Source organism: Otolemur garnettii, unplaced genomic scaffold, assembly GCF_000181295.1.
Source record: "Otolemur garnettii isolate 467f Iridium unplaced genomic scaffold, OtoGar3 scaffold00066, whole genome shotgun sequence".
Taxonomy (NCBI): domain Eukaryota; kingdom Metazoa; phylum Chordata; class Mammalia; order Primates; family Galagidae; genus Otolemur; species Otolemur garnettii.
Genome location: NW_003852461.1, coordinates 9,271,654 through 9,293,706, shown reverse-complemented (window position 1 = coordinate 9,293,706; position 22,053 = coordinate 9,271,654). Strand labels below are relative to the sequence as shown.

The 22,053-nt window shown below is 40.2% G+C and overlaps 1 protein-coding gene across 1 annotated transcript in view; it reads left to right on the top strand.

Moving 5' to 3' along the window:
- The window catches only part of DOCK7 (dedicator of cytokinesis 7), a 227,951-nt gene that overhangs the window by 104,632 nt on the left and 101,266 nt on the right, over positions 1 to 22,053 (top strand). Inside the window, exons 18-22 of the mRNA XM_023515104.1 lie at positions 1,487 to 1,651; positions 3,564 to 3,733; positions 17,581 to 17,673; positions 18,914 to 19,003; positions 20,393 to 20,488. Of these exons, the coding sequence (XP_023370872.1) occupies positions 1,487 to 1,651; positions 3,564 to 3,733; positions 17,581 to 17,673; positions 18,914 to 19,003; positions 20,393 to 20,488 (614 nt within the window). The remainder of the gene's footprint in view (positions 1 to 1,486; positions 1,652 to 3,563; positions 3,734 to 17,580; positions 17,674 to 18,913; positions 19,004 to 20,392; positions 20,489 to 22,053) is intronic.

Sequence of the window (22,053 nt, the reverse complement as noted above, 5' to 3'; positions counted from 1 at the left end):
TCTCACAGGAGGGAGCACTCTCAGGAGACAATGCTGATTTGGGGAAGGAGAGAAAAGCAGTTTCAGAATCTTATAAATTTATAGGAAAACTCAAGGATTTTAGTGCTTTATGTATTTTTTCTGTTAGGGCAACATTTTAAGTTTTAAGAAGAATTCAGATAATCTAGAATACTTATTATGAGAGAAAGGAAAGGGATGAAGCAGGAACTCAGGTCGGGTTGCCGGACTGCACTCAGGGCTCAGCGTCCAGTCTCTCTCCCTGCTGGTTCAGTAGATTAATCTTCCTAAGTGGCTTTTTTATCAGATTTTTCCACTTTGAGGAAAATTTAATTGGCCTCATTATTTGTTCATAAATCCCTGTCCTGATTAAATAAATCGTAGAACCTGAAGTTCTGTTCTTTAACATGGCTGTTCAGTTTACCCATTTATTCAGCATACAATCTGTCAGAATCCCTCTCAAAGTGGACTCGCTGGAATGACTCAGCAGCTTTGCTGGGCCAGGCATTTAAAATACTATACAGTCTTGGCTCGGCGCTCGTAACTCAGTGGTTAGGGCACCAGCCACATACACCGGGACTGGCGGGTTCAAACCCAGTCCAGGCCTGCTAAACAGTAATGACAACTACAACCAAAAAATAGCCAGGCGTTGTGGTGGGGTCTTGTAGTGCCACTTGGGAGACTGAGGTAAGAGAATCACTTAAATCCAATACTTTGAGGTTGCTGTGAGCTGTGACGCCACGGCACTCTACCAAGGGCAACATAGTGAGACTCTGTCTCTAAATAAATAAATAAATAAATAAAATACTATATACAGTCTTACCTCGACCTGTTTTTCTATCCCCCTTTTCCCTTATAATTGTTTTTCAAATTAACTCATTGCAATCAAGTTGCTTATTCGCTACTCAATATTATCTTAAGTTAATATTTTCAATAATCCATTTTTATTAACATTTAAAATTTCTTAAACACACAAGGAATGTGTGCTCATTTTATGCTCTTTAGATTTTCAGAGTCATCTTTAAAATGAGAAACTCCTTCTCAGGATGTTACACAGATAGGTTTCTTTTTGATTTCTTTTTTTTTTTTTTTTATCATGTGCTTTGTATTGTTTTACAAAATAATAGATATTCGTTGGGCAATGCTCTGTTTTTTGCTTACTTGAACCCTTACAATTTTCATGTTAAATTCATAAAAAAAGTTCTCATTTTATTTTAAAAAATATTTTTGGGGCAGTGCCTGTTGCTCAAAGGAGTAGGGTGCTGGCCTCATAACACCAGAGGTGGTGGGTTCAAACCCGGCCTCGGCCAAAAACGGAAAAAAAAAAATTAAAACTGTTTTTGGTTCAACTAATACAAGATGTTAAAATCAGTATCAAATATAATAACAATCTTTATATGTAATCTACTATGTATTATCACTATAAAGCATGATCTTTGTGCAACTTACAATCTAAAAAAGTTAAAAGTATTTTCCCTCTTCTTAAAAGTTAATCTAGGTCAAGCGTCTTTTGAAGCCATGGCATCGATTATAAACCGACTTCACAAAAACCTGGAAGGAAGTCACGATCAGCATGGCAGAAACAGCCTTCTCTCATCCTACATCCATTACGTTTTTCGCCTGCCAAATACTTACCCTAATTCGCCATCACCAGGTATCTGTTCTTTTGACTGTAGGGCTGCCCTTCATCCTGTCTGTGGCAATATTGAGATAGTTCTGTGAGGCATAGTGTGACGGATTCATCCAGTAACAGACATTTATTGAACACCAGCTAAGTAGCATTCACTGGGCTAGTTGCTAGAATTAAAGGGATAAATAAGTTACATTTTTAAGAATTGTTATTTATATAATAACTTTCTTTTTATTTGAATTAGAAATCCTGGTTGAGTTCATTCTTGGAAATGGAAAGTAACTTCTTACGTCTCTAGAAGCGTTTTGTGATTACCTTGTTAAATAGGGACTTTACATTTGTCATTCAGAGAGCTCTCAGGTGTCGAAGAAGGGACACGGTGGCTCAGTAGTTCCCTGAGAACTCTATGAAACCTGCAGTGATATAACAGTGTTTTCTAGGAAAGGTCTGATCTCTTCATGGTCAATAAAATAATAGCCTTTCTGAGTGTTGGAACCCCAAGTAGTTACGTATGTTGTGTGACGTTGGTGGTAAGAGTGGTGGTGGTGGGGGGGCATATCTTAGTTTGAATAGCCCTAAAGTTGCCCGTTAGCTGATGATTATGTCGTACATGCTTTCTAGCCTGCTACGTACTTGTCTTTATTACACTGGTGATAGTGGTAAGTTCCGTTTTCCAGCTGTTGAATTATGTTAACGTTGATAATGGGGACAGATAATTATGGAATTCATTATGGAAACTAGGTATAAGAGTAATCTGACTTTAAGTGTCAGCCCACTTCATTTCGTTACTTCATTGCGGAAAGAGAAGCAGCTGACTCTGACATTCTGGTTCATAAGTTCCTACGTGATTTTTAACATCGCAGTGCACTCCGTGAGATCTGAGTGGGGGAGTGACGTGGTCTCCTCGGGGCGCGTCAGCTCACCCTTCATTCAGCTCACTGTTAGGAGTCCACAGAGTTTGCAAGACATCTTTCTTCCTTGCCGTTTATGACTTGTTAGTTAATTTACACAGCACATAAGATTGTATAAATTAATAAGTTAATAGGTAGTATCATTTACTAATATGACATTCAGAGAGAATTCTGTAAGTTATAAAATGGAAAAAGGTTATGAATATAATTGCTGGATATTTTTGTGTTCATGAAATATAGTTGAAAGATGATTTTTATCTTTAGTTTTTTGTATGTATATCACAGAGATGTCATTTTGTTATTGTTCACATCATCACTAGTGAAGACAGAGAAATAAAGCACGGTCTCAGTGAAGAGAAGCCAGCAGTAAACTTTGGCTTTTCCTCTAATGACTGTGTATCGGGCAGAGTAGACGGGTGGGAAACAGGAAAAGCTGGAGCATTTTGGGTCCTAGATACACTAATATCTAAGTGAAGGTGTGTGCATGTGCCTGTTTCCTATTAATTTTGTTTTTTATTGCACATATAGTATATAATCATAGAAACATTGACAAGATAGTGATTTTATTTATGATTCATATGGTTTAATAAGCTAGGTTTTATAGTTTGCTATAAACTATCTTTGTGTAGCTGTCATTAGTTCTTGGATGTTTTTATTTATTTTGTCATGTATAGAATTTATTTTTAAATTTTGTTTATTTGTTATTGCAAATCAATAATTTATAATTATATAAGGTTATGGGGTACAAAGTGGTGTTATAATCCATTTATACAATGTGGAATAATTACGTCAAACTAGTTGACATCTCTGTCACCTCAAACATTTATCATTTTTGTGGTAAGAACATTTGAAATTTACTCTCTTAGCAATTTTGAAGTAATGCGTAGAATTTTTCATGTAAAAAAACAAATACAATTCATGATCTTTGTGGAATTTTGTAAAGTGGCAGAGGTTTTTTCCAGGGCCTTTCCTAACTAATTTTTTTGTTGTTGTTTAATTCTGTGCTGTTGTAAATGCATCACTAGGTCCTGGGGGTTTGGGAGGATCAGTGCATTACGCCACGATGGCTAGATCTGCTGTGAGACCTGCAAGCCTTAATTTAAACCGTTCCCGGAGCCTTAGTAATAGTAACCCAGACATATCTGGGACCCCCACCTCACCTGATGATGAAGTTCGCTCAATCATTGGCAGTAAGGTAAACTGAACATACGTGTTAGTAAATTTGGTTTTCATTTTATGAGCAAATGAGAAAGCAATGGATTAAATTTCTTTAATCTGAATTTTGAGATGAATGTGAGTCAGGAATAAGGAAGAAATTGTCTGTTTCTGTTTTATCAGTAAGCACTGTTTTAGGTTTCTATTAAATATGTATGCTGTTCCAAACTGGTTTGGGTACTCTGCTAAAAAAAAAAAAATCTGCCAAATTCTAAAATGTGTATGGGATGACTGGTTACCTGTAATTTACTCTTGTTGGGTGTCTGATGCTCCATCGTGTGAAAAACGGCTAACCTGACCTCCGTAGAATGAAAGGAGACCTGTGTGACTGCCGTATGTGAAGAGACGTGTCATCAATTGAAGTCTGAACCCCCTTTCTCAAAAAATAGCCAGAAGGGTTCTTAGCCTTCACTGGTCATAGAGCTGCATTTTACATGAAATTGTATGTAAGGTACACCAGGATCAGAAAAGTGTGACTTACTTAGTAATTAATGATTATCCCAGACAACGAAGGAGAGGGGCCAGCTTGTATGAGATTCTGTTATATTTTATTCAAAACATCCACCTTTATTACACCCCCAGAATACGTAAGGCATGAGTGATTATTGCCTTTCTATAGATAAAATGCAAAAATAACCAGAAGTTTAGGCAAGCAGAGTAAAAAAACAGGAAGACTGAAGCCAAGAAATTACTTTATGTCTTGTTTTGGCCAAACTCTTTCAAACTTACTTTTTGCTGTTGGAGAGATGAAAATATTCTTACAGAGTCATAGCCAACTTTGGGGGGAGATTTTAGACTGTTAACTAGGAAAGGAAGAATAAATAAGCATGTTCAGGGCAGGGATATCCCACCTGCGGGCTGCAGCCACATGTGGATTTTTTGAGGTCTGTTTTACTTATTTGTGGTGTTAGATTGCAAAAGGTAACACTTGGAACTTTTTCTTTTTTTGCTCATCAGCTATTGTTAGTGTTTGTTTCTTTACTGTGTGGCCCAGAACAAGTTTTATTTCTCCAGTGTGTGGAAAGGCTGGACACCCTTGCATCTGTATATTAGCCTGAACTATAATAGAACTTCTAAAGGTCTGAGTTGCTTTAAGTGAAATTCTTGAACATTGATCAGAAACAAAACTGTTCTTTTTTTTCTTTTAATTTCGGGTTATTATGAGGGTATAGCAACTACGTCACAATATATGAATTTGTTAGGTAGAGGCCATCTTGTAGCTGTGTCCTGCACCCAAAAAGTGTGCCATACACCCCTACATTGTGCCCATTAAGTGGGAGCATGCCCAGGCCCCCTTCCTCTCCCCTCCTCCCTCCTTTCTTCCCCCTCCCCCTAACTTGAATTGAATTGAGTTTTACTCCTATGTGGGCATAAATTAGACCATCTACTGGCTTCAAAATAAAACGAACGCATTGGATATTTGCTTGTCCATTCTTGAGACACTTTACGAAGAAGAATATGTTTTATCTCCATCCAGGTTAATACAAAAGAGGCAAAATTTCCATCTTTTTTAACGGCTGAATAGAGTTTGTTAATCCATTGCTGAGTTGACGAGCATGTAGGTTGTTTCCGCATCTTGACAGTTGTACATTGAGCTGTGATAAACAATCTAGTGCAAATGTCCTTATGATAAAAGGATTTTTTTCCTTCTGGGTAAATGTCTTCCCCAGAAGTGGGATTGTGGGCTCCAATGGGAGGCCGAATTTGAATTCTCTGAGGATTCTCCATACTTCTATCCAAAGAGGCTGTATTAGTTTGCAGTCCCATCACCAGTATAAAAATGTTTCCCTCTCTCTCCACACCCAGGCCACCATCGACAATTCTGGGACTTTGTGTGTGATGTGGGCTATTCTCACTGGGGTTCAGCCATATCTCAGGACGATTTTGATTGCATTTCCTGATGACTAGGGATGATGAGCATTTTTTCACATGCCTGTATACCATTTATCTGTCTTCCTCAGAGAAAGTTCTGTTCCTATCTTTTGCCTAGTGTTAAATGGGATTGTTTGTTCTTTTTTTGTTGATTAATTTGAGTTCTCTATAGATCCTAGTTATCAAGCCTTTGTCAGATGTGTAACATGCAGATATCTTTTCCTATTCTGAAGGTTGTCTATTTGCTTTAATTGTTGTGTGCTTAGCTGTGCAGAAACTTTTCAGTTTAAGTCCCATTTGTTCATTTTTGTTGTTGTTATGAAGAAAGTCTTCTTCATAAAATCTTCCCCCAGCCTGATGTCCTCAAGAGCTCTTCCCCACACTTTCTTCTACAAGTATTATCATTTCATATCTTAGATTTAAATATTGAGTCGATTTTTGTAAGTTGTGAAAGGTGCAGGTCCAGTTTCAGTCTTTTACATGTGGTTGTCCAGTTCTCCCAGCACCATTTATTGAATTAGGGATTCTTTCCCCTACTGTATGCTTTTCTTTGGTTTATCAAAGATCAGATGGCTATAAGAGACTGGTTTCATTTCTTGGTTTCTATTCAGTTCCACATGTCTGTGCCTCTATTATTGTGCCAATACTGTGCTAGTTGGATCACTGTGGACTATAGTACAGCCTGAAGTCTGGCAGAGTGATGCTTCCGGCTTTGTTTTTATTCCTAAATATTGCCTTAGCTATATGGGTTTTTTTTTTTTTCTGAATCTCTCTTCTGAAATGAAGAACTATTTTTTTCCAGTTTTTCAAAGTATGATATTAGTATTTTAATGGAGATTGCATTGAATCTGTAGACTACTTTGGGTAGTATACACATTTTAACAATGTTGATTCTTCCCAGCCTGGTATATTCCATTTGTTAATGTCTTCTCCTATTTCTTTTCTTAGAGTTTCATAATTCTCTTTGTAGCAGTCCTTCACCTCTTTTGTTAGGTACATTACAAGGTATTTCATTTTCTTCAAAGCTAATGTGAAGGGAATTGTGTCTTAGATTAGCTTCTCAACTTGGCTGTTTTTGGTGTATATACAGGATACTAATTTATGGACAATTGATTTTATACTGAGACATTACTATATTGATCACTTTCACTTCATTATGTTTATCTTTTTGAAGAATAAACTTTTTGCTTTATTAATGTTTCAAATGATTCTTTTGTTTTCAATGTCAGTGCTTGATATTGATCTGTTGAAGAGATCTGTTTCTTCCTGGTTAAGTCTATGGAGATGGTGTGATTCCAGGTATTGGTCCATTTCCTCCTTATTTCAGATTGTTTCTTGTAGTAGTCAGAGATAATCGCTTGTATCTGTGGTATCTGTTGTTACTTCCCATTTTTTTTATTTCTTACTGAGGTGTTAGAGATTTTACTTTTCTGTTTCTAGTTCATCTGGCCAAAGGTTTGTTGATTATGTTTATCTTTTCAAAGAACCAACTTAATGTTTTGAATGATTCTTTTGTTTTCAATTTCATTTATTTATGATTTAATGTTGGTTATTTCTTTTCTTCTGCTAGGTTTGGGATTGGATTGCTCTTCCATTTCCTTAAGATGATTCATTAGGCTATTGATATGCTCTCTTTCTGGTTTTTTGGATATAGGCTTCTAATGCAATAAATTTCCCTCTTATGACTGCTGACCAGTATCCTACATGTTTGAGTAACTTGTAGCTTCGTTGTTGTTATGTTTAAGGAATTTAACAGTTTCCTTCCATATCTCTTTTTTGACCCAACTGTCATTCAGCATAAGGTTGTTTAATTTCCATGACTTTGTATGGAGATGAAAATTTTTGCTGAAGTTGAGTTCTACCTTAATAACCTTATGGTCTGAGAAGATTTACAAGGTGTCATTTCAATTCTTTTATTTTTTTTGAGGTTTGCTTTGTATCCTAGGATATGATATATTTTGGTTTACAAGAAGAACATATATGCCTTAGCTTTGGGATGATATGTTCTGTATATGTCTGTTAAGCCTATTTGTCTTAGGATCACATTTAAGTCCCTTGTATCTGTGTTTAGTTTCTGTGTAGAGAATCTGTCTAGTTCTGTCAGAGGGGTGTTAAAGTCCCCAGGTATTATTATATTATTGGATATCATATTGCTCAGACTAATCAAGGTCTGTTTCATAAATCTGAGAGCATTTAAGTTGGGTGCATAAATATTTAGAATTGAAATGTCCTCTTGTTATAGTGTTTCCTTGACCAGTATAAAGTGACCATCTTTGTTTTTCTTAACTTTAGTTGCTTTAAATCCACTTGTATTTGAAAATAAGATTGTGACCCATTCTTATTTCAATTTCCATTTGTCTGAAAAAATATTTTCTATCCATTTACCCTGGGTCTTGTTTTATCCTTCAACGTTAGATGTATTTCCTGTAGATAGCATTCGGATGGCCTGTGCTTTTTTATCCAATAGGAGAGCCTGTGCCTCTTCAGTGGAGAATTTAAGCCATTTACATTTATTAAGAGTATTGATAAGTGTGGTGGACTTCTGTTCATCTTATTTTGTGAATATCTGTTGCTTAGTTTTATCCTTTGCACCTTTGTGGAACCCAGATTTTGTCCTTTAGCTTCTGGGTGTTTACTTTTCTGGTGGTCTATTATGATCATCAGTGTGGAGAATAGGTCTAAGTATTTCCTATACAGCAGGTCTTGTGTGGTCAGTTTCCTCAGTGTTTTTGCATATTAGTAAAAGATTTGATTTCTTCATCAATTTTGAAGCTTATTTTAGCAGGATGCAGAATTCTGGGCTAAAAATTGTTTAAGAAGATTAAAGGTAGGTGACTATTCTCTTTTGTCTTGGAAAATTTCAGCTGAAAAGTCTACTGTCACTCTGATGGATCTGCCGTTGTAGGTCAAGTTATGCTTACTCCTGACTGCTTACAAAATTTTCTCTTTGTGTTGACTTTGGATAGGTTCATTGCAATGTGTCTTGCAAATGCTCTATTTGTATTGAGACTATCTAGGGTTCTGTATCCCTCTAAAATGAGTGTTTTGGAATCTTTAATGAACCTTTGGAAATTTTCATTTATGATATCATCTAATAGGGCTTCCATCCCTTTAGTTCATTCTTCTTCCCTTTCACAGATTCCTATACTTCATATGTTTGAATGCTTTGTGAAGTCCCATAATTCTCTGAGCGATTTTTCTGCTTTCTCTCCCTTGTTTTCTGCATCTTTAGCTGCCGTGGTTAGCTCAAGAGCTTTATCCTCTACTGAGTATCTTTCTTCTCCATGGTCTAATCTATTAGTGATACTTTCTTTTTTTCTTTTTTTTTTTTTTTTTTTGAGACAGAGCCTCAAGCTGTCCCCCTGGGCAGAGTGCCGTGGCATTACAGCTCACAGCAACCTCCAACTCCTGGGCTCAAGCGAGTCTCCTGCCTCCGCCTCCCAAGTAGCTGGGACCACAGGTGCTCGCCACAACGCCCGGCTATTTTTTGGTTGCAGCTGTCATTGTTGTTTGGCGGGTCCGGGCTGGGGATTTGAACCCGCCACCTTAGGTGTACGTGGCTGGCGCCTTAGCCGGTTGAGCTATAGGCGCCAAGCCATTAGTGATACTTTCTACTGCATGTTTAAGTTCCCTAATTGACGCCTTCATTTCCTTAACCTCTGCCACATCCTTTTTATATTCTTCATATCTTTCATTCATTTTTTTTGGTTCTGTTTTTTCACTTTCTCTTCAATTCCCTTTATCACCTATGCCATCTATATATTTAAATTCCCTTTCTGTCATTTCCAGTAATTTTTTTTTTTGTAGGTGGAATTCTCTCCAGTTGCTCCTCATGGTTCCTTGGTGGGGGTTGCTCTGTTCTGGTTTTTCATGTTGCCAGAATTTTTCTCTTGGTCCATCCTCATGTGTGTTTTCTTCTTGTTCACTTCCTTCCCATACTTCTTAACTACCTCCTTCACTTTAAATTAAACCTTTCCCCAGAGCTTAGGTGTTGAAGTGGCCTTTTGTATGTATAAGGCCAAAAAGAAGGGAAGGGTAAAGAACAAGAATAGAGAAAGAAAAGTAAAGGATAAAGAGGGAAAAAAAGAAAGATGCATCGAAGGGAAGCAGAGAAAAAGGACAGAAAGAGAAACAGAGCGACAGGAGAAATGCTTGGCAGAGAGGCCTTTGGGTCTGGGCTAGGTGGGTCTCCTAAAGTCAGGAGCTCCTTACCACCCTGGGGAAAAAGCAAGACCTCTCCTCCTGCCAAATATAGAAGAAAAAAAATAAGCAGTATGTGTCAAGGGGTCCCTCCCAATACTGTCTTTTCTAAGGCCAAAGCTAGAAGGAAACCTCAGCCTGTGAGCTTGTGACATTGTGACCTCCTTAAGGCAGATGCATGTTGTGTGCCCACAGCATTCAGAGAAAAGAAGAACATAAAAATTAAGGAAAATGGCCAGGCAAAGTAGCTCACACTTATAATCCTAGCACTCTGGGAGGCCAAGGCAAGTGGATTTCCTGAGCTCAGGAGTTTGAGACCAGCCTGAGCAAGGTGGAGACCCTGTTTCTATAAAATAGCTGGGTGTTGTGCTGGGTGCCTGTAGTCCCAGCTATTTGGGAGGCTGAGGCAAGGGGATTGCTTGAGCCCAAGAGTTTGAAGTTGCTGTGAACTAGGATGCCACAGCACTCTACCCAAAGTGAAATTTTATCTCAAAAATATAAAAAGAAATAAAAATAAAGAAAAGAAAAACTACAGGTACATATGATAAAGAAATGAATGATATGTCTCAGTTCTTGTATGAGAAATGTACGTGAGAAAGATGAGAAAAGAAGAGACATCTAAAAGGTGGAAGAAAGAAGAAAAGTAAAAAGAGGAAGAAAGAATAAAACGGGGCTGAAAAACCATAACAAAAATGAAGGAACCGGCTCAGCACCTGTGGCTCAAGCGGCTAAGGCGCCAGCCACATATACCTGAGCTGGCGGGTTTGAATCCAGCCTGAGCCCACCAAACAACAATGATGGCTGCAACCAAAAAATAGCCGGGTGTTGTAGTGGGCGCCTGTGGTCCCAGCTACTTGGGAGGCTGAGGCAGGAGACTCGCTTGAGCCCAGGAGTTGGAGGTTGCTGTGAGCTGTGGTGCTACGGCACTCTACCCAGGGGGACAGCTTGAGGCTCTGTCTCAAAATAAAAAAAGAAGGAACCTTTGGGATTGAAGAAAGTAACAATGATAAAATAAAAATACAACCCTACAAAACCAAACCAAACAAAAAATAACAAGAACAAAACAATGAAAAAGAGAAAAATAGTAAGAAAAAAATTGGGGAAAGGAGCAAAAATGAACTAAATAAATAAATATATACTTATATATAGCAATATATTGATTGCCTGGAGACCAGGTAGTGCTGTTAGGAGATGGAGAACTCATGCGCTGCTTTTTCTGTGTATACGATATGGGCCAGAAGCCTCTCCCTAATTGCAGAGGAGATTCAGTCCTGTCTTCTTGACTTACTTGCCCTCATTCAGGGCCTGGTTACTTCATCAATATTCAGTCCCCATGGGACTGGTGTCCCAAGGTTCTTCCATGTCAAACAGTGCCTCCTGCCTACAAAGTGGACCTGCTGGGGGTTCAGGGTTTGCTCAGCTTACCTCAAGGATGGCTGCCCAAGCTCAGCAGGTGCGTCTGAGCCGCTGTGCACTAGGACCCCATGTCTTGTTCCTCTAGGGCAGCCCTCCCTGCTAGTAGCTAAGTGATTAGAAGGTCTATCCCACTTGGTATTCAGTCCCAGCCTCCCAACGCTGTTCAAGTCCACTCATGCGTTTAAGCTTTCTAAGGCAGCTTTGGCAGCTATTTAGTCCAAAATCAAAAACTGAAAGACAGCCCTTTCCTGTCCCCAGTTCTCCATGTGAGGACTGGTGGATTGGCCCTCTCCTGCCCATGTGCAAACCCTTGCCTTCTGTGCTAGTTTTCCTGAGTTCTAGACCTCCTCACTGGCTGCTGGAATCCACCACTGCGTCACTGTGCCCTTGCAGTGATGTCCTCGGGTAAGTTTCCCCAGCACAGGTGGCTGGAGTTCTTATTCCCCTATCTCTCTCCATGGGGGGCTAGTAAGGAGAAGTTTCAAATCCACCATCTTGCTTTGCCTACCCCCCAGCTATTCTTATAGTTCTTATAGTTATAGAAATATATATAATTCATAGAGTTATAGAAATTTTACTTTCAGGAACTTTTAATTAATTTTAATTTAGATTAATGATGTTAGACATTCACATTTCTTGTATGATACATTAATATTTGGTAGATTTTTCAACTCAATTTTTATTAAATTATAATTATACATTTATGGAATACAATATGACGATTTGAAATACAATGTGCAATGCTTAAATCAAACTAATAAACATAACCATCACCTTACTTATTTTTGTGGCATGACATTTATAATACACTCTTAGTTGTTTTGAAATCTATCCTTGTGTTGTGTACAATAGGTGAGATCCCACCAAATACCCTCCGTCCACTCACCCTCTCCATTCCCCTCCCTTCCCCTTCCTCTCCCCTCTTTCTTTCTGGGCTATCTTTGCGTTCAATCATACTATGAAACCAATATATAAACCACTTACACACAGTGGTGTGTGTACATAGTAGTATTGAGTACATTGGATACTTTTTTCCCCTCCATTTTTGAGATACTTTACTAAGAAGAATATTTTCTAGCTCCATCCAGGCAAACATAAAAGATGTAAAGTCTCCCTCTTTTCTTTTGGCTACATAGTATTCCATGGTGTACATTTACACCACAGGCATTTAGGCTGCTTCTATGACTTGGCTATTGTGAATTGAGCTGCAATAAACATTCTGGTGCAAATGTCTTTGTTGTAAAATGAGTTTTGTTCATCTGGGTAGATGCCTAGTAATGATATTGCAGGATCAAATGGTAGGTCAACTTTTAGTTCGTTGAGAATTCTTTTCTTTCAAAAAAGGCTGTATTAGTCTGCACTCCTTCCGGCATTGTAGAAGTGTTTCTTTCTCTGCACATTTCATGCCAGCATCTGCAGTTTGGGGATTTTGTGATGTGGGATAACCTTACTGGAGTTAGGTAATATCTCAACATGGTTTTGATTGTCATTTCTCTGTCGATTAAAGATGATGAGCATTTTTAAATGTATTTCTAGGCTATACACCTGTCATCTTCAGGGAAGCTTCTGTTCAAGTCTCTTGCCCAGAAGGAAATGGGCTTGTTTGTTCTTTTCTTATTGATTAGTTTGAGTTCTCTGTGGATTCTAGTTATCAGACCTTTTTGGAAACATAACCTGCAAAAATCTTCCCCCTTTCTGAAGACTGTCTGCTTTACACACAGTGCCCTTAGCTTTTTCGCTTAATCAGCTCCCAGTAGTATATCTTTGGTGTTGCTTCAATTGCCAAGAGTGTCCTCTTCATAAAATATTTTCCCAGGCCAATATCTTCAGGTATTTTCCCTGCACTCTCTTACAGTATTTTTATAGTTTCCTGTCTTAAGTTTAAATCTTTTATCCAGTGAAAATCAATTTTTGTTAGTGGTGAAAGATGAGGACCCAGTTTCAGTCTTCTATGAGTAGCTAGCCAGTTCTCCCAGCACCGTTTGTTAAAAAGGGAATCTTTTCCCCAATGCATGTTTTTGTTAGGCTTATCAAAGATCAAATAATGATATGTGGTTGGATTCATCTCTTGGTTCTCTATTCTGTTCCACATATCTACATCTCTATTTTTGTGCCAGTACCATGCTGTTTTGATCGCTATTGATTTATAGTATAATCTGAAGTCTGGTAACCTTATGCCTCTAGATTTGTTCTTATTTCTAAGTAATGTATTTGCTGTTTGAAGTTTTTTCTGATAACATATAAAACTAAGTACTGTATTTTTAAGTTCTTTATAGTATGAGATTGGTACTTTGATAGGGATTGCATTAAATCTGTAGATTGCTTTGGGTAGTATGGACATTGTAAGAATATTGATTCTTCCCAGCCATGAGAATGGTATGTTTTTCCATTTGTTAACATCTTCAGCTATTTCTTTTCTCAGGGTTTCATAGTTCTCTTTATGGAGATCTTTCACGTCCTTTGTTAGAGAAATTCCCAGGTATTTCATCTTCTTTGGCACAACTGTAAAAGGGATAGAGTCCTTGACCATATTTTCAGCTTAACTATTGTTGGCATATATAAAAGCTACTGATTTGTAAGTATTGACTTTGTATCCTGAGACACTGCCGTATTTCTTGATCACTTCTAAGAGCTTTGTAGTTGAGTCTCTGGGGTTTTACAGGTATAAAATCATATCATTTGCAAAGAGTGAGAGTTTGGCCTCCTCTGACCCCATTTGAATATCCTTCATTGCCTTTTCTTGACTGATTGCAATGGCTAAGGGGGTGGGTCCTCCTCATAAAATATTGTAAAGGCTAGAGTGGCAGGGGGGTGGAAGTGCTGACGCCTCTGGACTGACTCCTTGGTAGAATATACCCTCGTGACCCCATTGCCTCTCTGCTGCCGGCAAACCTGCTGGGCTGGAGTCTTGGCCCCTCCTGTGAACAGCAGAGTTGGGGGGCACCATCAACATCAGAGCCAGCACCTCCTCCCCACCGTACACCACCCCTGGCAACCCCAAGTGTGCAAAGGCTGGTTTTAGTAAGCAACAGAGTCAGAGAAGTGCGCCTCCAAATTCAGACCAGAGGCGTCAGTACTTCATCCACCTCTGCACACCATCGTGTCATACCGCTCTCTCCCACACGGTCAGCATCTCTCCTCCCCCCACCCCCGATCCCCGCACACCACCATGCACAACCCCAAGGGGCTGAAGCCTGGTTCCTTCATGTCAGCAATGGGATCAGGGAAGTATACCTCCAAATTCGGACCAGAGGCATCAGCACTTCCGCCCGCTGCTGCACACCATCACGGCACCTTTCTCTCACTGCCACCGGCAACCCCAAGGGGCTGAAGTCTGGTGGGCAGCGGGCTCAGGGAAGTGCACCGGCAAGGTCTGACCCAGGGCGTGAGCACCTCCACAGCACAGCATGTCTCTGTCCCACATGCCCCTCTCTCCCTGTACTCCTCAACTTCCACTCAAGTCACCATTTCCGTGCTGCTGTCCAGCGGCCCCATGACACCCAGGCCTCTCAGGAATTGCCAAACACTCTGGGCTCTGCAGGGGGCAGGCCTACAGTCCACTAGGCAAGGTGGAAAGTGCGGACAGGGAATTGCAGTGAAGTTATTTGTTCAATTTTATGCCAGCTGGATGATGCCTAGGCTCAAGAGTGGGAGGTCCCTGGAGAAGGAGCCTGGCGTTTAGCAGCTCTCTCCAGTAGAATAAAATGAGAGCTCTTTGTTCCCTGCTCGCTCGCAGAGAGCACAGAACAAGCCTCTCTCTTGGGGCAGGGGTCTCTCGTCCTCTTGGACCTGGAATTTGTTTTCTTGGAGTTGCAGCCTCTACAGAGATAATGTGCCCTCATCGATCTTCTTTCTTAGCTCAGCTCCCCACCTTCAGCTTCATTGAGTCCACTCTGTCCATTTTCTCTCCCTCTGGACAAGGCCTCTGTCAGAAGTTGCCTCTAGTTACTCCTGTTTCTCATTTGATCTATCATCTAATGTCAGGATTCAGAACAAAGAGGTCTATACATAAGAATGTCTTGGCTCGGTACCTGTGGCTCAAGTGGCTGAGGCACCAGCCACGTACACCTGAGCTGCCGGATTTGAATCCAGCCCGGCCCGCCAAACAACAATGATGGCTACAACCAAAAAATGGCCAGGCGTTGTGGCGGGTGCCTGTGGTCCCAGCTACTTGGGAGGCAGAGGCAGGAGACTCGCTTGAGCCCAGGAGTTGGAGGTTGCTGTGAGCTGTGATGCCACAGTACTCTACCCAGGGGGACAGCTTGAGGCTCTGTCTCAAAAAGAATGTCTTTTTGCCATTTTAAAGAAATTTATTAAATGGGACAGAATGATTTTTAAAACATATATACATACACATTCCTTTTACATATATATAATGTATATAAACTAATTTCTGTGAAAGTCAAAGATGAGAGTTTATTAGCTGGACATGGTGGCTCATCCCTTACTCCTAGCACTCTGGGAGGCTGAAGTGGGAGGACTGCTTGAGGTGAGGAACTTGAGACCAGCCTGAGCAAGAGCGAGACCCTGTCTCTACTGGGTGTTGTGATGGGCGCCTGTAGTCCCACCTACTTGGAAGGCTGAGAGAGGAGGATTGCCTGAGCTCTGGAGTTTGAGGACGCTTTGATCTAGGCTCCAGGCCAGGACACTCTGGTCTAGATAGCAGAGTGAGACTCTGTCTTTAAAGAAAAAGGTGAGAGTTTCCAATCAAGTTTTATTTAAATGGTTCTTATGTTGTTTTCTCTTTTCATGGCAAAATATTAAACATGAAATCCTAAATTTCATGTTGGATCATCATTGAATCAGCATCTCTAACAATAATGATTAAAACTGTATCTCAGAATTTTAAGGAATCTGAAGTTTATAGCCACTCTTCATTTAGTCCTATTTTATTGGCCTGGCAATTCCAGAAACTCTCCTCCTCTAGTGACCTGGCCTTCCACCCTGCCTCAGGCGTGGACTCACATTGGAATTCATTACCAATAACTTCAACTTTTAATCTCAAATCAGTTTCATTCAACTTGTTCTCTCTAATCTCCGACTGTCCTCTCAGTACCCCAACTCCCACAGTTTCTCTCCTCTGCAGCCTCTAATCTTTCAACGCTAGGACCTTTTCTGCACTTCACTCCCTTACTATACTGATGTCTGGGCCTCAGCAATGATGGCTTTTTGTTTGAGGAAGGGGCCTGCACCTTTGCTGTGCAGTGCGGGGGCTCAGCAGGTGCACTGACGCTCAGACAGAGCTGACGGCTGCTGTCTCCACTCTTTCCTCTTCACCTGTCCCTCCTCTGGGGCTTTCTGGTTTAGTCCATATTCAGGTTCTGATACACTTCACTCATCTTGTGTTGCCTTTGTTATTCTTAACCCGTGAATCCTTTAAAAATTTTGTACAACCTGCCCCAGTTGCAATCAGCAGATTCTCGGGTTCTCATCCTAGATTACAGATTCCTAATCAGGATTTCTGGAGTAGGGCCCCGAATCTGAATTTTATAAAGCTTCTCAAGTGATTGTAATGATCAGTTGGGTTTAGGAAGTGAGAGTAAAGCGTCTGTTCCCTTCACCTGGAATCATAGCAGCCCTTTCAGAGCCAGACAGACATAATTCACTCCTGGTCATACATATTAGTAGCATATTAAAGAAACTTCAAATTAATGAAGTGAGGGTGACAATATAATTTCTGTACATAGCCCACGTACAATGTTTTTCCTTATGATATTTTAATAAAATAGTATCTCATTAGGTTTAATTACAATAAAACTGAACCCAGCCCCACGTGTACTGTCTTCATTAGGAACAAGTGAATATTAGATTTTTTTCTTAAGTTTTTACTTAATTCTTCCTGTCTCTAAAAGAGAGTGGAAGGGGAGGCTAGGCCAAGTAGATTATGAAATGCCACTACATGCAGCTGTCCGTTGATGGGAGATGGAGTGAAATTAAGCCTTTTATCAAATAAGTGAGTGTTTTTCTTCCATTTTTTTCTTTAAACCTCAGAGGAAATTATCTGTAGCTAACCTGTACAGTCTTTAAAGAGAGTTTGGAGTTTGTGATGCTGTAGGAACTTGAGTTGTTGGTACGTCAAGAGGTATCCCTTAACATAAACAGAAATTACCTTTAAATACTCTGTTGAATGTTCTTGGTGACTTTTTACAGAATTAGGTTATTTAATAAGATAATTTTACTGAACTAATACTCTGTAAGTGCCTAAAAATTTTGGTTGCTTTAACAGTACTAATTAAAAACGTGTTTGCATCGGAAGGTCTGGGTTTCACTAAGAATGATTTGTAGCATGCAACGTGTAATATTTCTTCCCTCTCCAACCGCTTTCTGTTGTATGCTCAGGGTTTAGATCGCTCCAATTCCTGGGTTAACACTGGTGGTCCCAAAGCTGCCCCATGGGGATCCGACCCCAGCCCAAGTGCAGAACCAACACAGGTGGTGTTTCCGTTGGAGGCTTCTTTGTTGGCTGCTGATGTTTTCCGTAGCTCATTACTTTTTAGCATATACTGTGATTTCAGTGGCTTGCTTCAAAGTGTGTATTTTTGTTTACTTAGCACATTACCATCTACGATGCATGATACCACCGAGTGTGTGCCCGTAATGCTCTCCTCCCTGCCTCCTGTCCCCCCACCCCCCATGCCCCTGTTGGTGTTTCAGTGTCTGCTGCTCCTGAACTTGATGGTTTTCTAGCAGTTTCTTCTTTAGAGGTAGCACATCCTTACCAGGAATTAAAAAAAAAAAAAATTATGTGTAAAAAAACCAGCGTTTTCCATTTGCTTCGGTTTAAAGCAGTGGTTCTCCACCTGTGGGTTGCGACCCACAGGAACTGTATTAAAGGGTCGCGGCATCAGGAAGGTTGAGGACCACTGGTTTGAAGTGTTGTACCGTTTCATTTAGCATTTCTTATCTTGTTATTTTCTTCATAATCATTGACTAGAAAGCCTGATGATAAGTTGAAATTAAATGTTAACTATGTGTGATCCCCGTGCCATAAGATTAAATTCCAGAAGCAAACGTCCATTTTAATTTGTACCGTGTTGCAAAGTATGAAATTAGATTTTCCTTACTTAAGACTAGTTGCTTGATAGCTAATGTGCATGATACCTCAAAATGTACTTCTCATCTGCGTGCTGGCTTTGGATGAAAATGTTATCCTTGAAGAAGAATTTTAATTCTCTATTTAATATCATAAATTATTTATATTTGATGTAGTATATGACAAACCTGAACAGTGATTTTTGATAAGAGGGAAAAGGTGAAAGAAATCATTCTAAACTTTTTTTTATTTTCTTCAATGAGTACAAAATCCTCGATTTCTTTTCCAAGGTGAGACCAGTTGAGAAGTATGTTTTTAACTGTTTGTTTATTTTTACCAGCTACGTGCATGTGTATAGATCACAGTTAAGTTTCATTCTTTGCAGCACTCAGAATACATGCGTTGTAAAATCATTAAAATATGCATCTTTTTAAAGATTAAAATCACATGGAAGTTTTGATACTTCTAATGTGTTGTCATTAAAGCAGCTTAAAAATGGTGAAAATGAGATAAACACCAAAATAGATGCTTTTCGAAACCCCAAGAAAGCTATTTTAAAATTGTACATAGTCCTTGAGCTGCAAAGCCATCACTGCGGATGTTAATGGTGTCTCGCCATTCACTCATCTCACTCCATAGGCTGTGGATCGGAGTTGTAATCGCATGTCTTCGCACACAGAGACGTCAAGTTTCTTGCAAACATTAACGGGACGCTTACCAACTAAAAAGGTAGATTCATATGAAGACAATGCATAGGGGGGAAAATAATTTCAACAACTGAATAGATACAAGATTTCTTTACATAACAAGATTTCAATTTCAACAACTGAATAGATACAAGATTTCTTTACATAACCAGTGTAAGATATTATAATAATTGCATTGTGTTTAAAAATACATCTGAGGCCAGGCGTAGTGGCTCATGGCCTCTAATCCTAGAATTCTGTAAGGTCAGGGTGGGAGGATTGCTTGAGGTGAAGTGTTCAAGACCAGCCTGAGCAAGAAGGAGACCCCATCTCTATTAAAAGTAGGAAAAATGAGCCAGGCGTGGTGGCACACACCTGTAGTCCCAGCTACTTGGGAAGCTGAGGCAGTAGGATTGCTTGAGCCCCGGAACTTGAGGTTGCTGTGAGCTGTGATGATGCCGTGCACTGTAGCCGAGGTGACAGAGCGAGACTGTCTCAATAATAACCGTGCACTGTAGCCGAGGTGACAGAGCGAGACTGTCTCAATAATAACCGTGCACTGTAGCCGAGGTGACAGAGCGAGACTGTCTCAATAATAATGGTGACAACATTAAAAGTCTGAGCAAGCATTGCTTTCCCGACACCTTTTGGGGCGTACCTTTCCAGTGGAGGCTCTTTGACCTCCTGATAATGTTTATTTCATTGGGATTGACTATTTTTAGAATCTAGTGAATTCAAATTTGATCAGCAAATTTTAGTGCCAAAAAATGTATCAACTCTTAATTCTGTTTCTGTAACTGCTTCTGTTTTGTGTTTTAAATCTCCAGGGAAAGGAAGATGAGTTAGAAAAGTTCTTAGTAAGACACGTTGATTTGCTTCCCTTATGCACAGTTTTGTTAGTCCTTTTCATATTAACATACACTACTTTGCAAATGCGTTGTACGCATATCCATTATAAGGCAGGCATTTTCTGCAGTTTTTTTAAAGACTACCCAAAATCTTAAAAATTAATGGCTTATAGCAAAGTTTAAATGTATTTCCTAAATTGTACCTGCAAAGTTCGTGTGTATATTTACATAGGTTAAAATATGTATTAAAGGCAGAAGCAAGTTCTTACGTAACTGTGAATTTTGGGTCTAGTTTTTGTTTGCAGGTACAATTTAGGAGGCTATTATTTACTTGTCCTTTTAAAATTACATTTTACTCCAAGATGACATATAATTTTTCCGCTGTTTGACACACCACTGTCTTACATGCATAAACAGTCGTTTCGTTAATGGGTGTTCCCACCGCACCATTGAACGGTTCACATGCCTTATTTTGCTTATTCTCATTATATCTTTGTTTGTATTTGCATTATTGGCATTATTATCTGGTCTGCGTCATCAGCATATTTGACTTTGTTAATAACTTTGGATTTGCTTCTGGGTAGCTTTTCCACGAGGAGCTGGCTTTGCAGTGGGTCGTCTGCAGCGGCAGCGTTCGGGAGTCAGCGTTGCAACAAGCCTGGTTCTTTTTTGAGTTGATGGTGAGCAAATGAAACACACATTTCTTCCCCAAAGGAACAACTTTGTGATATCTTAGAAATCTTTTACTGCTGTCCATCTCATGGTTTCGCATGTACCTATGACCCCAAACTATACATGTTATGAACACTGAACACTCAGCGCAGTTGAGGTGGGGTTATGGCGTCTGAGGTTCACCTTCACTCTGTTTTTTCAGGGATGGTTGCAGAAGCTAGCTATCTTTTCAAAGGAAACCTGTGATACTTTCTTTCCAAGTCTGAACATGCAAACGTATAATGGCATTATTGTAAATTTTATAACAAAGATAAAAAGAGCTTTATAGATACCAACTGCTATAATGACAGCTAGAAAGCTCTTAGGGAGATGCCAGTTACAGCCAATAGAAAAGCAGCAGAACTTTATGCTTAATTCCTTACATGATGTTAAAAACAAATGAATTAACGTTTAGATTAATACATACATATACTACATCTACATTTGACCTTTGAACAATGCAGGAGTTAGAGGCGCCAACCCCTCACGCCGTTGAAAATTCCCATATTACTTTTGACCCCCCCTAAACTTAACTCTTAATAAGCTACTCTTGATCCAGAAGCCTTTCTGTTAACACAGTTAACACGTTTTTATGTACTATGTATTAAATACTGTGTTCTTAACATAATGTAGAAAAAAGAAAATGTCATTGAGACCATCGTGAGGAAGAGAAAAGTATTTACGTCTCATTAGGTGGGGTGGGTGGTGCTCAGTCTTTACTCTCCCCTGTCTCACGTTGAACAGGCTGAGGAGGAGGAAGGAGAGGAGGGGCAGAGGCAGAAGTGTAGGGGCAGCTCTGCAGTTCAAACCCACGTGGTCAAGGTTAACTGTATGTGCACCTGCGTGTATCTGAGGCCGGCGGTCCTGTTTGCAGGCTCATCCTGGAGGAAGTGCTCTACCCCATTACTGACCATCCCTGGGGTCACCTTCAAGGTGCTCCCCTCGGGAGCTGTGCACTGACACCGGCACCTTGTCCACCCTTCAGAGCAACTCTGGAGCTCTTTTCCTAGAATGGCCATCAGAGCTGTCATGGTATGAGGTCAGACCAGTAAGTTTGCAAGCTCATCCAAAAAGAGTACCTTGAAGGGTGGACCGGGGGCTGGCATTGGTGCCGAGCTTCCCAAGGGGAGGACTTCATATATGACCTTTATGAGATTCAGCAGTAAGGTAGAGACCACTTTTTCTAGGATGAGTTTGCAAACTTAATTGTTCAAGCTTATATGCATATGACTTATCCTCCGGTGGGTAGGACACAGTAGCACTGCCCTGTGGGCTGGGGATTACCCTGGCACAGAGAGGGTGAGTAGCTTGTCTCCATCTGCACAGCTCACCAGAGCAGCAGCACGGTGACACAAACCGAGGCTTCCAGCCCGGTGGCAACACGGTGACGCAAACCCAGGCTTCCAGCCCGGTGGCAGCACGGTGACGCAAACCCAGGCTTCCAGCCCGGTGGCAGCACGGTGACGGTGACGCAAACCCAGGCTTCCAGCCCAGTGGCAGCACGGTGATGCAAACCCAGGCTTCCAGCCCGGTG